The 21,660-nt window shown below is 37.8% G+C and overlaps 1 protein-coding gene across 1 annotated transcript; it reads left to right on the forward strand.

Moving 5' to 3' along the window:
- The first annotated feature begins 658 nt into the window (after positions 1 to 658).
- LOC103696064 (protein CLT2, chloroplastic) lies at positions 659 to 20,037 on the forward strand. The gene is made up of 10 exons (XM_039117102.1): positions 659 to 1,271; positions 2,794 to 2,939; positions 3,303 to 3,356; positions 9,272 to 9,389; positions 14,761 to 14,860; positions 14,938 to 14,973; positions 15,124 to 15,174; positions 15,404 to 15,527; positions 18,777 to 18,902; positions 19,276 to 20,037. Exons 1-10 carry the CDS (start codon positions 886 to 888, stop codon positions 19,431 to 19,433), a joined length of 1,299 nt encoding a protein of 432 aa, XP_038973030.1. The 5' UTR covers positions 659 to 885; the 3' UTR covers positions 19,434 to 20,037.
- The last annotated feature ends 1,623 nt before the right edge of the window (positions 20,038 to 21,660 follow it).

Here is a 21,660-nt window from a genome sequence, read left to right on the forward strand (position 1 = left end):
TGAAAAGATAAAGGGAGAATGTTCCATTCATAGTTGGTTTAAGCACAACCAACAAATTACTCGGTGTACTCTTTATAAGAATGTTCCATTCATGTTTAGAAGAAGAATCTCCTTCTAAGGCAAAGGCTTTTAGGCTACTATGATTCTCTACATCTAGTTGCAGAGAATGTGTCATAGCAAAAATCATTTTGGGCTTCACACACCAGCCTGCCCTAATCCCACTAAAACTTGCACCAAAGCGTAGTAAAAAGAAATGATGAAATTGATGCTGCCCATTTAACTATAATTTTGTTAGCTTTGATCTGGAAACAATATCTGTTTAACTACACAAAGACATTTGGCCGTTAGACATTTTCTGTCACCCCAATTTTGGCCGAATTTAGACCAGTGAGTTTTTTTTTGTACATCGGTGACTCACACACAATAGATGAGAATGTAACTCATAAAATCAGAAAAAAATCAGAAAATACAAACAAGATGGTATAGAATGTGTCTCTTCCAGAAAACATCTATGGAGTAATGGACCGCATAAGAAGCCATCCAATCTGCAGCATTATTATTTTTTTATCCACGGCAGACTGCCTGGGATTCGGAATCAGTGGGGTTTATTATAATTCCTCTTCGTGAAAAAAAAGCCAGGGGCAATATTTACATGGAAACATCAATTCCCATGCGGGTGAAATGCGGTCGCACGCAAGCATGTAGCTGTCCTGTAGATAACTCCAGCGGCCGTACATATGAAGTTCCCCTTTCCCACCTGCCCCTGGGGGCGAATCCATGCCCACTTGCTCCTCAGAGAAGTTCCCAGTGTTCTTCTCCTCTCCTTTTCCTCCACGTACATAGCCGCTGAGCTCCAGGATTCAAATTAAAAAGCCCATCCATTCCATGGAAGCCTCTCGCTGTCATCTCCATCTCCTCCCGTCATACACTCCCCTTCTCCACAGAACCATTTCCAAAGCCAAACTGCCACCCCTCCTAAACCCTAGGACTCGTCTCGTGGTTCCCTCGGCAATGCGCTCGCGGATATGCGATTCTAGGGTTTACAGTAGCCGGAGCTGGCTGTTACCCAAATCTTCGAGGAGACCACTGGTATTTCCTCCGACTCAAGCTTCTGACAGGCAGGCAGAGCTTGCCGATGGCTTCGACGGCCGGATTTTGGTTGGATCGGGGGTCACTGTTCTCTTCGCCGTCTTGAATCGGGTTCTATATAAACTGGCCCTCGTTCCCATGAAGAATTATCCCTTCTTTCTGGCCCAAGTCACCACCTTTGGGTAAGCTTCTTTGGTAATTAGAAGGACTGTACCCGTCGCTGCTTCTGTGGGCCTCGTTGTGTGATTTGATTGAAGTTAAAAGGCACGATCTTGTTCGAGTAGTGCAGATTGTTTTCCCTTGTCCCACTGTTCGTTTCAGTTGGTGTTGCACAAGAATATCTAGTGATTTTTGTAACACGACCTCGTTTATGGGTTTTTGAGTTGAGTGATATCTTTTCTGATTTGAAATGTCTCCATACACTTCATATTGGTTGGTGATTTTTATGGAATTACTCTGCTAATGGGCTTTTGAGTACATATATGTCATGCTCTTGATATCTTTGGTATCAATCTGTCAATTTTCTGGCACCACTGTTGATGGATTTTGGGTGGACGTATGTTCTTATTACTGATATTGATTGGTGACCTGCTGTGTTTTATGTACTGGTTGTTGATCAGCTTGATGCAAATGGGCATGCTTATTTTGTTTGTCTGATGTTTACTGCGTGCTTTTCTTTATTACCAGATGACGGATGAAATTTATGTGGCTAATGTTCTTCACTTGGAACTTTCCTTGTCTTTCTCCCAAAGATAATGATAGTAGTTTCAAGATTTAGCATTTAAAATGTCTTCTATAGCAGGTGATTGGCTGTTAGAGAAAAAGAGAGAATCATATGATATCACGGGGTAGAAAACTTCTACTCAAAATAAAATTATTGATTCATTGCATTAGGGTGAATTTATGTAACAAGAAACCTATTTGTGTATCTGTGAGACCCATGTGAGCATGTGTTTAGTCCTACATCGGTTATTCGCCAGAAAGATTTTGGATACTTATACAGGACTAAGAAATTTAAAAAATACCTTTTGGTTAGCTATTTTAGGTGAGGTCCTGTGTTGTTACAAATAGTATCAGAACAGATCCAGCCCATGGCTTATATGGACTAGGAGATATTGCAATATGGACTTATTGAGGCTGACCATGAGCCGATCGTGGTGTTTGTGATTAGATTTGAATGGATTTAGATCCCTATCATGATGTGGACATCAAGTCTTAAACGGGGGCAGTATGTGAGGACCCATGCGAGCGTGTATTTAGTCTCACATCGATTATTCGCTGGGAGGATCTTGGGGCACTTATACAGGACTAAGGAACCCAAAAAATACCTTTTGGCTAGCCATTTTGAATGATGTCCTGGATTGTTATAGTTGTAGCCATCAAATTCAGGAGAATATGCAAAATTACAAAGTATAACATTTTGCACGGTATACAATGGCATCCAGATGATGAATTTATGCATTATATTTGTCGATGTGATTTGTTGATTATATATTTTTAAATTTATTTTTGTCAAGAAATTAACATATTGCTTGTTGCAGTTTCTTATTATATATTGCGAATACGGGCAAATATGTTATGAATAATTGGGGAGTTTTCCATTTCTTTTTCACATGATATCTTTACTTCATTAAGCAGTTCTTCATCTATGAATTAGCAAGTTTATATTGTATAATATGCCAGAATTAACATAGTTTATCACAGATATGTGGCGGTATATTTCTCTATTCTCTACATCAGATACCGTGCTGGGACTGTGACTAAGGAAATGCTGGCCATCCCAAAATCTCGTTTTATAGCAATTGGTTTCCTGGAAGCCCTTGGCGTTGCTTCAGGGATGTCTGCTGGAGGTAACTGTAGATTTTATCCTTTTTCCTTTTAAAATGTCTTAATTTTCTCTTTAGTTTTTCTTTTGATGCTGGATATGACCATTGATTTTTCAGTTTGCTTAATGTTAAAATTGATGCCTTTGTATTCTTTTGGAGAATGTTGGCAGAAGGTTAACTCACGGTAGTGAATGTGTGCAAAAATAAAGTTAATCAAAGATAAGGTTCTTTAGTTTTTTGAATGTATAATCTTCTTTTTGTAATCATTAGTGCTATTTGTTTTTGATTGATCTCTTTGTACATGGACATTAGCAAAAGAAGATGAAATTGCTCTATTATATTGTAGACTGTATTTACAAATAAGACCTTCTTTCATATTCCATGCAGCTATGCTTCCTGGACCTGCCATTCCTATATTGTCTCAGGTAATGCTGGTCTTGAGTGAGCTAATTATTTCAAAATGATAGTTTCTTTTTCCTCAATTTTCATCTGCTTGGCATATTATTTCTTGAGCTATTTGTTTTATATTTATCTACATTAATAGACTTAGCTATCATCATATATCTGGACATGTTTACAGAAAAGTTTGCATCTCAGTTATCACTCTTGAGGATACCCTTAAAAGCATTTTGCTCTGTTCTTTTTTTGGCTCAAAATAGCCCCTTGTGTTTGTAAACCCTAGGCATGAGTCAAGGACAAAATCTCCATGAGCAGTGATTTCTTGTCTTACAGAAAGAGGCATAGTATCACTCATCATCTCTAATTATTCTGCAAGACTTTTTTTTGATAAAAAACTGGGCGAACAGTTTATCAAAAACTGGGTTTTATTACATGTCATTAATGACACAAAAAATGTGTTGCCTTTGTATAATTAAACGTTTTGGCTTCTGCCAAAGGACTTTCCAGCGAGCAGTTACATCCTGCTGAAGTTAGTACTTCTGCTTAAAGTTACAAATTCTATTACTTGCTAAATTCTGTAGGCAATCCAACTTAATACACCCCAATTATTATTTGGTAAGTAAAATCTACTTCCACCAGGAAAATCTTTTGTCCTGAGATGTCTCCTCAACCTACTGCATGAATTTCTACTTCAAGAGAATGAACTAAAACAATTTTTCCGATCTTGATAATGATGATCGGTTATCTTTTAGCACCGTCTTTTCTGGAACTCAAAAAAAATGAAGGAAAGAGAAAGAAAAAGAAAAAAAATAGAGACCTTATTGATGTTTAATTGATGGGATGGCATTGTTCCAAATAGCCTTTTCTTCTTTCCACCCAGTTATTTTAAAAAAACTATAAATAAACTATAAATACATTCTACAGTAAACACCCTTTAATGCAGAATTTTTAATACAAGTATCCAAATTTGTTTTACCTTTTAGGGCTGGTGTGGCATTTAATTTCTAATCGCAATAAAGGACAAATTAAATGTCTTATGAATTAAGTTGATGAAAGTCTAAACACATACAAATAGATAACTCCTTGATCTTCGGGTTGCTAGACTGCAATGTTAATAGATAGCATTCAAAATTAAAAGAAAGAACCCGTATGCAACGTTCACCAAATCGATACCGGAGGGTGTATTAGCCAGCGACTGGTTTGGCTTGATCAAGGTATGTACCATGCCATTCGGGGCGTATTAAAATAGGGAGAGCCAGAGAGGAAGGGGGAGAGGAAAACGAGGTGAGGGAAAGAGAGGAATAGAGAGAGAGAGGAGGGAGAGGGAGACAGACAAGCCGAGAGGTTTCGAACAACCCTCCACATTGTCGTCAAGGGGGGAGAGAGAGGGAGGGGAAGAGAGAGAGGTCGAGAGAGAGAGAGAGAGAGGCATAGTATCACTCATCATCTCTAATTATTCTGCAAGACTTTTTTTTGATAAAAAATGGAGTGAACAGTTTATCAAAAACTAGGTTTTATTACATGTCATTAATGACACAAAAAATGTGTTGCATTTATATAATTGAACGTTTTGGCTTCTGCCAAAGGACTTTCCAGCGAGCAGTTACATCCTGCTGAAGTTAGTACTTCTGCTTAAAGTTACAAATTCTATTACTTGCTAAATTCTGTAGGCAATCCAACTTAATACACCCCAATTATTATCTGGTAAGTATAATCTACTTCCACCAGGAAAATCTTTTGTCCTGAGATATCTCCTCAACCTACAACATGAATTTCTACTTCAGGAGAATGAACTAAAACAATTTCTCCGATCTTGATAATGATGATCGGTTATCTTTTAGCACCGTCTTTTCTGGAACTCAAAAAAAATGAAGGAAAGAGAAAGAAAAAGAAAAAAAATGGAGACCTTATTGATGTTTAATTGATGGGATGGCATTGTTCCAAATAGCCTTTTCTTCTTTCCACCCAGTTATTTTTAAAAAACTATAAATAAACTATAAATACATTCTACAGTAAACACCCTTTAATGCAGAATTTTTAATACAAGTATCCAAATTTGTTTTACCTTTTAGGGCTGGTGTGGCATTTAATTTCTAATCGCAATAAAGGACAAATTAAATGTCTTATGAATTAAGTTGATGAAAGTCTAAACACATACAAATAGATAACTCCTTGATCTTCGGGTTGCTAGACTGCAATGTTAATGGATAGCATTCAAAATTAAAAGAAAGCACCCGTATGCAACGTTCACCAAATCGATACCGGAGGGTGTATCAGCCAGCGACTGGTTTGGCATGATCAAGGTATGTACCATGCCATTCGGGGCGTATTAAAATAGGGAGAGCCAGAGAGGAAGGGGGAGAGGAAAACGAGGAGAGGGAAAGAGAGAAAAAGAGAGAGAGAGAGGAGCGAGAGGGAGACAGACAAGCCGAGAGGTTTTGAACAACCCTCCTCATTATCGTCAAAGGGGGAGAGAGAGGGAGGGGAAGAGAGAGAGGTCGAGAGAGAGAGAGAGAGGGGGGGCTTAGGGGGAGGGGAGAGAGAGGGAGAGGGAGAAGAGGGAGACTTACTTGGTTGGTCAAGGATGATGATAGAGAACATTCTCAAAGCGGGCAGCAAACGGGGATGATGGGGGTATTAGGGTTTCGAAGGGTGAGGAGTGAATAAAGCGAGCAATGGACAGTTTCAACCCTTGAAGGAAGTAGTGAGCCAGCTAAGCCCTCAATCCTTTTATGCCCCAAATCAAACCCTCGAACCATACCAGTAATCGACCGGTCCAATTTGCACGGTTCGACAAACTATGCTTATATGGCTTTAAGTTTGAAGGATAAGAGACCAGTCTAGGAGGATTAGATTGAAGAAAAGCTTGACTATATGATGTTACTTGGAGGATAAATTTAAATAACTATCATGCAGTTAATTTGGAGGAAAAAAAAAAGAAAAAGGAGTAATATTCATGACAAAGGATGAAGGGATAATTCTTTATGCATATTACGCTAACGTCGATGGTAACAACTCATAAAAAGATAGTTTTGCGGACCCTAAACAAAAAGATAATCTAAATAAATAGATAAATTAAAGATCTTATGATTTAAGTTGAAGAAAATCTAAACAAATACAAATATATAACTCTATGATCTTCAGGTTGCTAGACTGCAATGTTAATGGCTTTAAGTTTGAAGGATAAAGGACCAGTCTAAGAGCATTAGATTGAAGAGAGGACTCCGCTTTATGATGTTACTTTAAGGATAAATTTAGATAAATATCACACAATTAATTTGGAGAAAAAAAAGAAAAATGAGTAACATTCATGACAGAGGATGAAGAATAATTCTGTATGCATATTATGCTAAGGTTGATGTAACAACTCACAGAAGATACTTTGCAGATCTTGAAGTTATATACAGGAAAAGAGAAGACAAACTCACAGAATTCTTCCCGCTGTAACATAAGCTTTAAAATTGGATAAACAGTACTTTCTTTACCATAAATAAGCCTGAAATCAGTACCAACAACTTCAATATAGAAGTACACCATAAATGGGAGAAGCAGTTATATGGAACTCTCATATTTAGGTTGAGAAGATAAATACAAGAGAGACCAGCCCATAATTTCATTACGTGGGCAGTGACATCTTAGTATCACCTATTATTTAACTAATTATTGTAAATAATAGGTAGAGAATGAATAAAGCATTTATAGGACCCTCAGCTAAGCGAATAACTATAAATATGTTGAGCAAAGTTGGGTTAAATTTGACTTCTAGCTCAAGATTATATGATAGATCTTCAAGTGCTAACTGGTTGGATAAATCAGATTCTATGAATCTAAGATAGGTTTTGGTCAGGCTAGTTGTGATGTAGTTAGATATGATTAGTTCGATTTTGAACGGTCTTCTTTTGTTTGTGGGTGCTTTTTTTTTTTTTTTGGATTGTGTAGATTTGTTTTTGATGGATGAATTACATTTGGTCATATTTGCAACCCAGTTATGATTGATCTGAAATGGTTGGATCAAGTGGCCATTGCGAACAGTTTTATTTTAGTCATGGGTTACTCCTGTCCATGTGCCTATTTATCTGTTAAAGTGGGTTCTCAGTTTAAACTCTGTTACAAGCACTGTATGGTTATCTTTCAAAAATCATTACCTCATAGTCCTATTGCAAAAGATATGGTGAGATAGACTTGACCCATCTCTATGAAGCTGGTTTTTGTAAACCCCCATAGGATCAACTAAACTTTGGGAACACTCTGTGACCAACGTGTGACCTAACATCAGTCCTCTATACATCAATATCAAATTCATGGGCATTATATTGATGCCGATAGAAGTTGCCTTCGAATGCAGAAGCATAGCTGGTAAAGAAACCTGCCATATCAATTGTGTAGTCTAAGCTCAAATGAATCAACCAAGAAGCAATGTACTTCAAGGTTACTCTAGACTTAGAAATGTCTAGCGAATAACTATTCTGGTGAAATAGACAGCCCATTCGATGATCGAGGAAGACAAGGAGTATCAGGGAAATGCGTGTGCTTTATTGTAGCCCCAAAAACCAGGTTATGATGCTACCCCTTTGAATTCATGGACCCAACCCATTGGTAAAACGTCACATGATAACTTGATCTCATGTTTGACCTGTCTACAAGATTATCTTGAGATGAATTGAAAACAATTTAAACTTAATAGGATGAAACATCTGAACTACCTATAGATACTACACCTCAACAGAGCCCCATAACTCTTCCCTTGCAGCTGCACCTTGCTTGCTGACTGAGACCCCGATAGAACTATGTTCCTCTTCTTCCACTTTCTTTTCTGTGCTGTGGACAAACTTTTTCTCAGGCTTCTTTCATCTTCTTTTCAATTCATTTGCACAACAACCACCCTTGTTCCTGTTTCTACATGTACTAGCTTGGTGTCCAGCTAAAACCTTGATAAGGTCGCCATTGGATTTCTTTACATATAGTTTCTGGTATTTGACAGCAGTTATGAAAGGCAACTATAGCATATTTAACGATGACAAATAATGCAAACCATATTGATATATTTCTTGGACAATGCTATATAAAATCCATACTCTTACCGATTGTCGTGATGCTATCCATTTTTTACCAATTGTCATAATGTTATCCATTTTCTAGAGAAACAAATTGCTAAAGTTGAATGCATACAAGATAACACCTGATTCTAGTGCTAAGGAAGTATTTCCATGCTTTTCTGTTAATGAATGCCTCGACTAATATTTGCATTCCTCAATTGATGCTGGATGCCCAAATCTGAGGTTTGGATATTTACCATAAAATGTTGTAACGCTGCCATGAAAACTATTATACTTACCGTTGTTTGCTTGCAGCAATTGGTGGCATGTATAGCATGCTGAAAGGTTAAAGGATATTATTTTTCCCTCCTCTTTTTCTCTTTACTGCAGATGATTTTTCAAAAATCGTGGTAATGTTCTCTAGCATCAGTATAAATGATGAGCTTTAAAAGTTTTGACTCTTGTTTTCCTTTGTTTTTCCATCTTTAAATGCCTTCTGTTTCGCAGTAAGTTCCTGATGTTGTCTTTGGACCCCTTCTTTTTTTCACTATTTCTTTATATACCTTTTTGTCGTTTTATGGCTTTCTACAGCATCTAGTTAATGTATGGGAATCTAAATAGGTTGCACGCTCTGATTAAGTAGGATAAGATGAAGTTCTTTTTCCTATAGATTTTTCCCAAAGAAAGAATGCCACCTTCATGGTTGAGTGTAGCTGTTACCTTTTTTACCTAATTCTCTTACTGTGTAGTTTACAGTCTTTCCAGTATAGTTACAACATGCTGTCTTCATAAATGAACAGGATTTTTTTATGGAGTTAGCAAGCAATTCTATGAATACTTATTCAAAGAGTGGGAGCGCTTTATTTATTATTTTTGTTCTAATGTTTGTTATATCTCCATCTTCTATTATGCATGTTGCAGTCATTCTTGGGTGGCAGCTTATCTTATCTGTCATAATTTTGGGAAGAAAATATTCATTCAACCAAATCTTTGGTTGCCTACTTGTAACTGTAGGAGTGGTTCTAGCAGTAGCAGGTATGTTATTAGGGGAATTTGAGATCAAGCCTGATACTTATCATCTTTATTTCATTTGGTTATTCTTTATTTGCAAAGTTAGTGCTCAATTCATTTTATTGATAAAAAAACATTGTTGTAAAGACTATGATTGTATTGATTTTTTTTTCTTTTTTTTTCGCTAATTGCTTGGGGTGTTCACTTGAAGTTAATATTGGTCAGGCAATTTTCTTGATATGGTTTTTTTATGCAAATTATTGAGCTTTCATATAATGAGCTCATTATTCTCCATAAGTTAGAGGGGGAAGTTTTAAAGCACTAGTTTATTCTCTTTCCTAGCAGGTTATATATGTAAAGATAAGATTTTTTTTAATAGACCAAGGCTTTTTTCTAATTAAAATAAAAATAATCGAAGCCTTTATCTAGGTCATCTCTTTGCTCTTCAAATATCTTTTAAAGCACAACTGTACCTGCTCTCATGTGAATTGTGGACTAGAAAGTGCTATAGCTCTTCTTTTTTTTTTTCAATTACATAGATGGCTTAAACCCATCTATAGCTCTTTAAGATGTACTTTCAATGCTCATGTTGCCTTGTCACCTTAATAAAGCTAACTGAAGTGTGGACCCCAGCATACCCATAGTGCACCTAGGAAACTGTTTGAGGCTTAGGATTTGACCATGAACTTCAACGCAGTCTAGCCTTGTGCGGCGCTCTATTGCATCATGGCATGAAATTATATTGCATGCATTTTGCACAATTAGTTACTAAAGTATTGACTTTGACACAAATTGCATGGGCTAGCATGGGGCACTGGTGTCGTGTGCTTGTTTGGAGTTAAAGCTTTCCTTGCTAGACTTATGCATAGGTGAGACGAAGATTAGGTCCCTTTGAAATGGATCCCATCGTTGGTACCGGATAGTTCCATAGGAAACCAAGACATGACACCTACAAGACACTGGTCTTTTAATAGGCTGGGACATCTTGCTTATCTTAACTGAAATCTGCTGGTACCATCTGGTATCAAAGCCTACTTGGCCAACACCAGGATTGATCCGACCAAGTTGCTTAATTTTGAAATAAAAATGAGAACGAGAGAAGTGGGGGGGCACATTCTCTTTCTCTTTGGCTAAGTCAAAGAAGGGAAGTGCAGATAGAGACCACACTTGTGTGTGTGTGTGTGTGAGAGAGAGAGAGAGGGAGGGAGGATAAAGAAGGGGAAGAAGGGCAAATCTGCCCTGCCCTCACACCTATTTGGCCTTCTCGACACCAAAAACTCATAGAAAGCATATCAATATTCACTTTAATACTCATTTAGGAGAAGAAAGTTTAATGAATGCATAAATATATAGAGTAAAAAATATAAAGCAAAAGATTTGGCATCCCCAATATGTATTAGGATGCAGACAATCCTAAAAGTCGATGGTGGCTCCTGATACTATCCAGACCTAGGACAAAAGCAGTACGGAGCTCGTTATTAGTATTTTAAACCTTGGGTGAGATATTCTTTTTCTTCCTTTTTAAAGTTTATTCAAAGGGTAGGGAAAACCAAGTAATTTTTTAGAAAACTATCCAAGAATATCCTAGTGCACGCCACTGCAAGGTCCGGGGAGGGTCAGATCTATGTAGGCCTTACCCCCACATGCAAGAGACTATATCCATATTTCGAACATGTGACTCCGAGATCACCATGGAACAACCTTGCTGTTGCACCAAGGCATACTAGAAAAATATCAAAATTCAAAATAAAGAGAAGAGAGGGGGAAGAAATATGAAAGCTAGAGAACACTCAAGTACTGTGGCAACTAATCTTTCTCCAGAGATATGTGACACTTGTTAGTCTCTTCTTGTTGCAGAGATTCAACCAGGCCGTTAAAAGCTTCACAGCCTTTCAAGCTAAAGCAGAAAGAGAGCTCGATTTACTGTGGAAATTTCTTCCATTCCATTTTTCCCTGTGTACTCCTGCAGATGGCAATCACCTACTGATCAAAGTTAATCTTATAATGCGATTCTCTTGTTTCACCAAACTCTCAATAGTGAAGTGAGAGATGAAGGTCTACCTTGAATGACTATAACTCGAAGATAGATGTTGGATACTTGTTGAGTAAAAGAATGGAAAATAAACAAACGATTGCCATTTTCCTCTCAATGTCCACAAAGTTCAATGTCCTGTGCTTAATCATTTCTGATGCAGGTTCTTTTGTTGTCAATATTATCTTAAAGTGCCAGCCATGTGAAGATTTTAGTCCTGTTTGAGGCACTTGATTTTTGGAGAGTGTTGAATAAAGGGCAATCAGTCCACCATCATTTAGAAATTTATAACAATCTCTAACATAAATGTTCAATTTTTATTCCTCTCCATGATAGCTTTATCCATGTCGCTGTTGGGGCCTAATATTTGTTAGTAAACAAGAAAGACGAGTCCATCTTTCATTTTCTCTTTAGAGTTTAAAGATCTGTTCAATTTGATGTTTGAATTTCTAGTTCTTCTGTTAAACTATGAAGCTACAGTCACATCTCTTCCTACTGGCTGAAGGAAAAGATTTGGAAAGAGGGAACAGGGAGGAATGCCAGCTGACATAGGGAGATAGTTGTCTTGGTTAGCTTTCGCATGTATTGGCTTACTTCGTGCTTGACCGACCTTACTCTCTTCCTAGGTCTAGTAAGAAAGAAGCCCCATCCATGTTATTTTTTTCATTGCATAAACATTCCTTACATGAGAAGTCCAACATACTTAATGAACCTCTGTTATGTTCTCATCCTTCTGAATCTAAGAAAGAGCTTTTATCCAGAGATTTTTCTTACAATAATTGTTTTAAACTTTAAATCTCCTATCTCTTCTCAACTACCTGGTTTGATCTATTGTGCTGGAGTATTGTATTTTTTTTTTGTGTGCTATTGACACTAGACCAATGTCGGACCGTACTGGTTCTCTGGCAGAACGAGTCGGTACGGCCTATGCCGTGCCGGGCCCGTACCGACACAGTAGAAGAGGCGGGGGAGAGGGAGAACAAGAGAGAAAAAGAGAGCGAGGGGAAGGGTGGGCGGGGAGGCCGGCGGAGGGTGGCGGCCTCCTTCACTCTCCCTATCCCACCTTCCCGCTTGCTTCCTCTTTTTCTCTCTTTCCTTCTCCTTCTTCGGTTCCGGTAATGGTTTTCATTTCGTTGCCGGAACCATACTGGTGGGCCACCAGTATGGCTCGGAATGGCTGGAACCATCCGGTTCGGGATGATTTCGCCGACCCTGCACTCGAATATAATTAAATCTAGCTTTATCTTCAACATTTTGACACTTGATAGCTCATAAAATAGAGTGTTGTTCCACCTTTTGAACTTAGATCTACTAAATTATGTGAAATCTTCCAAGGTACCAGATTGGCGCATGGTGCCCTCATTCATTTTTGCTTTCTCAGCATGTTTGAGTGCTGGTCCTGCTGGATTGAGCCATTTGTTATGCTTATCTAAGCTGTAGACTGGCATGTGCTGAATTTAGAGTGTTGACTCTGATTATTGTCCATGCTTAGATATCAAAGTGATTCATTTAAGTTTGCCTGCTCCTAGAAAGCATCTGCTAGGAGTCAGGTTGGTGTAGGAAGCTAGTGAAGGTTAAAGCATGTTGTTTACCATTACTTATGCAAGACATTGCATTATATCATTTAATACTTAAAGAAGTTTTTGAACTGTTACTATTAGTCTAGTTGGTCCTTTTCCTTAAAGGCCTAATGTTAATGTGAACTTCAAGAACTCGATCATTGATGTTTGGTCTCAGCATATCTCCATAGTGCGGAAGGTGGATACAGCTTTTCAGAGCACTTGCTTATTGGTTCCATACATGGAAAGGTATTTTTCTTGGCTAGTATCATGGAGCTAATTAGCCCAAAGCCCCAAACAAAGTGCACTGTGGGTCTGAAGTTTTGGAACAGCATAGTAGTGTGTCTCAACCGTCTACTCTGCAAATGTATCTTAGAAATCAAAAGGTCTAGACTTGTTCGTTCTTTGGATTTTATGTTCAGAATATAGCCCACATTGTTATCCTATGCTGACATTTGGTATGCAAAGAAGCTTTATTTTTCCCCCTTAAATGGAACTAATGAAGACATTCCGATAACCCCATTACATCTGCTTTTTCTTGCTTTTCATGATTTTTGTTTTATCTTAAAAAATAACAATGAGATGGACAAAGTTTGGGGGTGATTCCCTTAGTGGCAAAGTAATCCAAAAATAATTCCATATTTTTTGTATCTTCTTTAAAGAAACGATAAATGCATGCATCTTGAGATTGGAGTCTTTTGAAACCATATTTGACACTTATTGCTAATTTCACATATCTTTTCTGAAGAATTTTAACTTCATCTGTATAAGTATAGTATTGAATGCAGCTAAAGATAACGTAGCATGATCATGGGCCTTGATGAAATGATATTTATTTGAAACCTGGAAGGAAGGTTCATCGTAACAGGGCACATACCGCCTCGTACTAGGAAATACCATACCCATACCAAACGAATATTCGGTATAGGGGCATGCTGAGTGTCTATATACGCGAAACAACCCATATCGACACTGTACAAACATAGTACCAGTACAGGTACTGAAACTGGTATCACAAACCTTGCTTGGAAGTGACTTTCTTGAAAGAATTAAGCTTTGATGTGAATAACTTATTCTAGTACATGAACCAGTGAATGTTTTGGCTCCTTCATCGATCAACTCTGAACAAAATGTCATAGATTAAAATGAGGACATTATCATTGATATTGATGAATTCATATTCACAAATTTGCCAGAGACACTCCAATTTTCATGGTTGATGAATGATTCTGCACAATGACCATAGGCATTTGCAATTGAGGATGTTCTTCTATGCTGCAGAAACTAACTTAGCAAGCATTTTTTTTTGCTTGGCCAGGATCAATATGATAAACTATATAAAGATCGTCCGACACTTCTTTTTTGGTCTAATTGATGAGTTTCCTTTGTTTATATTGTTGCTTAGTTTTTTTAAGAGATTTGACTTGCTCCCAAACTTTGAACTTTCCTATATCATTTGCCTGGCCGTATGTCAAACAATTTTGGCAAGTAAATTAGTACCAAACCAATTTAGGATTTTAAGATTGTAAATTGTGATATCACTAGACATTGTTAGCTTTTTTGCTCCTTTTCATGTTACATTATTTGTCCAGATTAGTTTAGTTATGATATAATTAACTAAGCATGGTGTGCCCATGGACTCTGAAATTTGATTGCAATTATGTGTATAAGTTATCATACAGTTTATGTTATTATTGGACCTTTATTTAAGTATAAGGTCTGTTGCTGGCATCTTTTTTTCTTTCTTTTTTTTCTTTTCATGATAAAGATTATAAAGACTTCAACTTCTTGTTGCTGATTGACTGTAGTGGGGCAAATGGGGGTCAATTTCTATCTGAAGTTGAATTTCGCTGGCCAGCGCTGATGGTGGCCTCATCTGCATTTCAATCTGCCGCATCCATTCTCAAGGTTTAAGCCTCTGCTAGTTATTAGGTTTACATTAGTATTTCATATTGAAAAAAACTCTAAACCACATATAATGGCAGGAGTTTGTTTTCATTGACAGTGCAAAGCGCCTTCAGGTAATTTTTGCTTGTAATTTCTTCAATTAAATATGTCATTTATTGCATTAAGACCATAGGTGAAGTGATGAACTAGTGTGGAATGGAATTGTCGTTGTATTTTTTTTTTCATTTATAATTCTTTACAACCTTAAGCTTATCTTTATGCAGGGAAAGCCTCTTGACATATTCGTTGTCAATTCTTTTGGATCTGGGTTCCAGGTGAGTTTAAACCTGTATGGTTATTGTTCCCCCTTTTCTGTATTTATTTGTTTCTCAAAAACTGTAGCAAATGCAGCTGGTGTGCCTACCTGCATTTTAGTTATATCAAGTTTTGCCAAAATGCAAGGTTTGAATTTGCAGTGTTCATGTTTGTTTTCCTTCGAATATCTTATGAGCTCAATTTTAAGAGGAGGTCTAAGTTGAGGTTCCTGATCCTTCGCATATGCAGGCTCTTTTTGTGTTTCTTCTTCTTCCTTTTCTTTCAAACATGAGAGGAATTCCTTTTCCTGAACTTCCCTCATACATAAAAAGTGGAGCTGCATGTTTTTTGAATTTAGGAGGCAATATGACAGGCAAGTTTTCTTAGTACAGAAATAACTCTGCAGTTAACCTTTGCTTATGTCTATTTCTTTAATATGTTCAAGATACGGTTGAGATATGCAGGAAATGAATAAATATTTATTAATATGTTTAAACATCAGTATCCCTGTATAGGTTGTTTAGAAAATAAACTTTCTATACCATTTCCCTCCTGATCCAAATCCTTTACTGTTTTTAATTATATTGAATGTAAAACCTCAAACTTGCTAGTTAATATTATCCATACGCTAGTTATCAGATGGTTTGCACTGAAAGTTTATGAAGAACAAAGTAAAATGCAACCCAAAACAAACAGAAATATCAGGAAAAGAAATGTTGATGCAGAACGATTATGAAGTCAATCAGCCTTTTTTCCTTTTTGTTTGAACTTTTACCATCATGAAATCGACAGCAAAGATTCCGTGTATAAGTGCTCATGTGATGTGCATAATGATTTTAAAGAAACACTGGTGACATGACACTAGCGTTATAATATGGTTTTCATGCAATAAAGAATATGTTGAGCTACAAGACAGAAGTGTAATTTGAACTGATGCAAGCGAAACTCATTATCTCATTTATCACATTTTCATTTATAACTGCTACATTTTTTGTTGCATTGCATGTCTTCTACAAATTTGACTGTATGACTAGTTTTGGTTCAAGAGAATAGAGGAACAAAAATCAAACTCTTTGCTATTCATGTATGTAAAGAATTGATAGTGTTATGATCAAGGTTCACAATCTCGGTATCAGGCACTGTATCGCTATCTTGTTGGTTTGGTACAGTACGGAATGTCTCTGTGCCGAAATAGCTTTATAACCATTTTTCTTAATTTTTATTTCGGTACGCCTTGGTATGGACCGGTATGCCTTGGTACGGACTGATATGCATCTTGGTACGGGGTGGTATGCCTCGATATGGTTAGTATGGGGCTTATACCGACTTGAAGGTATTTCGTATCGGTTTTCTTCCAGTATGTACAATATGCCCTGCATCGCTCGGTATGGGGCGGTACGGCAGACCTTGGTTGTGATACTTTCCTTTCAAGATCCTTCATTGCATCAAGACTAGCCATTTGTAGAATCCCATAAAGATGGTTGACCACATGTTATGGGATGTTGATTGTTTAAAGTTTATTTACAACACATCAGTTGATCTAGGCAACTTAATTGAATATAATCTTATATTACCGATAATCATTATATTAAACTTAAGGATGATTAACAATCATAGGCAAAATTCAAGGTTTCTCATCTACACTAGGAATTATAGTCTCACCCATCATAAGCATTTGTATTAGAAAATTAGTATAAGGTAAGGTATGCTATATGGGCCGGTTCAGCACGTATCGGTACCGGGGCCAAACAGTACGGTTTAACGGGTGGAAAACGGTTCTTGCTGCGTACCAGTGCGAACCAGTCTGGTTCACACCGGTACCACTTGGTGCTGGCGCGGGGAAGAAGAAAGAAGAACAGGAAAGACGAGGAAGAAAGAGGAAGAAAGAAGAGGAAGAAGAAGAGAAAGAGGAGAAGAAGAAGAGGAAGAAGAAGAGAAAGAGGGAGACTTACGGTACCGGGCCTCGTTAAGGCGATCCTTGTTGGCGCTTACTCGCGGGAGAAGAGCGGAGGAGAGAGAAGAGTGGAAGAGAGAGAGGAGAAAAAACGAGAAGGCTCGGAAAGAAGGAAATTCCGTGCGAGAAACGCGTCCACCAGGGAAATGCGTTGCGCGGTTGCGGTTTTAAGCGGGAAAACGAGGGAAACGCGCGGAATGCGTTTCGCGTGCGGTGGGCGGGCTCACCTGTGTGCCCGCGCGCTTTTGCGCGTGCTGTCCCCGAACTGGGTCGGTACGACCCAGTTTAGTTGGTACATTACCGGTATAGGTGCCTACCGGTACGTCGGTATAGCGGACCTTAACTATAAGGCAAAAACAAAAGTCATCTTTAATAAAACAGATGCCCATGTTTGATTAATCTAAGGTTATCATCTACATGTGTATCTGTTTTTCTTTTTAAGAACTTTATGAAAATCCATCACCAAATGAGGTAAATCTTTTAAAGTCTTACAAATTGGTCTTCATCTTGTAGAAATCTGTGATTAATGCAAGGAATAGTGAAAACTCATCATCATATCTGCTAATCGCATATTGTGCTTTTATTGCTAAATAACAAATATGCATAGCAGTTGGGTACTGCCAGAAAAATACATACTCAAGGGTCAAGACCTTTGCATAGTAGCTACATTTTCACTTGGAACCTCTAGTCTGATCAAGAATATTAAATTCTTTCTTTAGATGCTGTTGTATGTTTTAAACGTTAAAACAGTTATGAATCTCATGAACATAACTCAAGCTAGCAAACTGGTGGACATGGATGCTATTACTAATGTACATGACTGAAACTTGCATTCTACACCAACCCCCAAGCAACACAAATATGACACTACCACTGATATTTTCTTTAATAGGGAGAACAGTTTTTAGATAGTCTGACTCTGACAAATTTCTTTTTTTTTCTTTTCCTTTCTTTTACTGGTTGGTATATATAGTTTTGCAGAATTTGTTAGGGTGTGAGACCACAACATTATCGATAGATATAGGTCTAACCTCATGATCTGTCTTCAATCTATGAAAGAGAGCGCTATGGTATTGAACTTGTCAAAAAAGAGTGGCTAAAGGGCTATGAAGAGGAAGAGATGTGCAAGAGAAGGGAAGAAGAAAGGGGAAAGATGAGGTTGAAGAGATAAGGGAAGATGTTATGGTCACTCTTCTTAATATATTATTGCTTCTATTAACTACTGCCCAGATAATGTAAATATATTATTTGTTAGATCACATAGAATGGGTCCAAAATCCACATGAAAAGAAAGCTCTATACAAAATTGAACCAAAGGTGCCGAAACACCATTACCACCTCTTAACTCCAGATCTCTCCTTCAATCATAACCTCTAAGTTCAGACCTTCAATCATGCTTTCAACTCCGTTCCCCTCCTGATGACAGGGGTGACATGCCTAAATTTTGGAGTAAATGACCTTTGTATTAGCCTTCACAGGGGTGAAAACACTTGCATTGAAGTTGATTTCACTTAATATTCTACTTGCACCGCCACATATATTTAAAGATCATGTGCTCTCTTTCTTATAGGAAAACCTAGTCTGTCAAAGATGTGGATGCAGTTAAAGTTATTATCTTTTGCTTGTCAGCAGATTTATATGAATCAGTCTGTTAACCCTGTTTTTCAGGTTGTGCAGGAGCTCCATTATTACCTCTACTTTTTATAACAATGAATATGGCTTTCAACATATCTTTGCTTGGTCTGGTGAAAATTTCATCTGCATTAGTTGCTTCTCTTGCAGCAACACTAGCAGGTTTTCTCTCTCTCTCTCTCTCTCTCTCTCACACACACACACACACACACACACACACACATGGACACATGCATGCATGCGAACAGGCACACATACCCAAGTGCATGCATGGCCCATCTGCAAAGCCAATTTACCAAATCAAAAGACTAAAGATATGTGTTTGTGCATGCATGTGCTACCCAAAGGCACGAACTGCATCACCTGCAAAATAGTGAAATTTCTTGAATCAAACAAGTATTCTCATATGGCATTTGCTTGCTGCATGTGCAAATTTCAGATGTGTCGCTCTACAATTGGCTTATTAGGCATAATATGCTATCGTAAAATGAGTTTTTTTTCTTGGACTAAAAGGTTGTTTTTCATGTTGTTTTAGTGCCCATTTCCATCTATATTCTCTCGCTGCCATTACCTTACATCCCTCAAGGCACAAGCTTGAACACATACTTCATCATTGGTGCTGCAATTGTGGTGCTGGGACTGATACTATACAATCTCCCTCAATCAGCAAATTGTTCCCATAAAATCGACTAACTTTATGCTCGAAGCAATGCTCTGAAGATCCCTGCTATTGAGTAGAATGGCATTCATGCTGCAACTAACTCTATTGACAGGCACGGTATTTATCTATTGGCAACTGTGCTTGTCCCTGCACCACATATTTTACTGCTCTGCATGAGTTGCGACCAGTCTGAGGTGCAGATGGACAGGTTAAAGCCTCATCATCAGGTGTATACATGGACTGAGGCCGGATCATATCATAGACTGTTGAACTTGCCAGCCAGGAATGGTTATGCATGCAAGTAACTCCGCAGTCTTCAGTAATATTGTTACAGCTCCAAACTGTCAATTGCTAATTTGTTGCAAATCGCAATGTAGCAAGGACTTATCATCATCCACGATCTCACAATGAAATTTATGTTGCAATATAATTAATTAATTATGAATGCTCATATTAGAAGTTGGAGCAGAACCAAGGCTTTCATAACACCAATATTCTGATAGTGACTGTTGTAACACGTATAATGCCTGATTTTGTCGCTTAATGTATGTCTTTTAAGCTTTTTAGTATTAATAATCTGTTATAATGACAATTGTAACTGTGATATAAAGCAAAACAATGATGTTGTGCTTCAAATCCCTGTTTACATAAAAGAATATCATTCCTTCTTATATGGTAACTCTTTTAATCTCTGAAATAAAAAAAATGTGTTGCAAGGTGCCTGCCTCTCCCTAGAGTCCCAAGTACCAACATCCAATTATACCATACAAGACCAGAGCATCTATAACTGGGAGAGGTTTGGTGTTAAAAATTGTTACAACGGTTGTTGCACTGTTGTAACGGTCGTCATCATAAATCTTGAACAAAAGCGGGGCGGTTTCATGTGGCGTACGGAAAGCTAAAAGAACCCGACAGAATCTCCAGGTGGATGGGGTTCCCCCGCGCACCGCCGCCCGCCGACTTGGATGGCAAGCAACGCGTAAAAGCCGTGAAATGGTCTAAAGCAGGTGTGAACAGACGAGGGCAGAAAAGTTGGGACGTCCCTTTGTCTTCGTCTACTTTATCTTAATTGTTTATCCATGTTTCTGTCTGCATGCAATGGAGGAATGGATCAGCTCGCACTGTTATTCTCATTTGCTATGCTCTCTCTCTCTCTCTCTCTCTCTCTCTCTCTTCTGTTTTGTGTGTGTGGCTGTCCTCTATCACTTTTAATTCTCTGATCAGCTTCTCTGTCACTCTTTCTGATGGTCTTTTCTCCATCAATGTCAAGTCTGATCTCTCTCTCACACACTCTCTGGTAGCCTTCTCTCTATCACTTTCAAGACACTATCTCTCTCTCTCTCTCTCTCTCTCTCTCTCTCTCTCTTCAACTTTTCTGTTCAACCACCTTCACTCAAGGTATTGTTCATCAGAAATTATGGTCATTATTTAGACAATTAATTCTGAATGAATTGTTTAGAAATTAAATATTGGCAATTGTTAATGATATAAGTGTCATCATATGTGATTGTAATTCTTTAAAAGAAAGAACAATAATTATTATTATGTAAACTTTTAAATGATTATTATGGATAATGTTGTGAGAGGCTTGTGAAACTACTGCAAGGCCTGTCCTCCACTGCGGTGGTAGGACCCTGGGCAGATCAAGTCATTGCTTACGGAATCCGGATGCTAGTGGAAAGTCAAAATGAAAAGCTAAGCTTATCAAGAATTGGACACCATCTTTTATTCAGGGCAAGAAGCAATACCATCCAATATAGTTAGACTCGATCATATAAAATAAAATTCGTCATGTTGGTACCGAATTTTTTATGGATGCCATACTAGCACAGTATTAGTACGGCATATTATAAAAATTCTTGACATACCAAGTATCGATATGTCATTCATACTGAATATCATTACCAAACTGATGTGATACAATATTTCTGTAGCGTCTAATTTGGATTGCACGGTGTATCATGATGCAACGTGTTTGGTTTAAAATAATAAAAAACTATCCATGATGTATCATTTGGAAGAATCTTTCTGCTTAATAGTAATTATAAAATTGAGAAGCTTTTAAGTTTCCATAGACTCGATCAATGGGCAGATGAGAGGATCCTGATTGTCCGCTAGTGGAAGACTCTAGAAGCGATGAAAGAATAAAGTTAATGTCACCAAGTTGAATTCGACCCGGATCACCTAACCTCTCCACGTCGATTACCTCTTGGGGCGTCCTTTGGGTCTTCGGGTGGGTGATTCTATTTTATTTGTTTA

The sequence above is a fragment of the Phoenix dactylifera genome, unplaced genomic scaffold (assembly GCF_009389715.1).
Source record: "Phoenix dactylifera cultivar Barhee BC4 unplaced genomic scaffold, palm_55x_up_171113_PBpolish2nd_filt_p 000184F, whole genome shotgun sequence".
NCBI classification, from domain to species: Eukaryota; Viridiplantae; Streptophyta; class Magnoliopsida; order Arecales; family Arecaceae; genus Phoenix; species Phoenix dactylifera.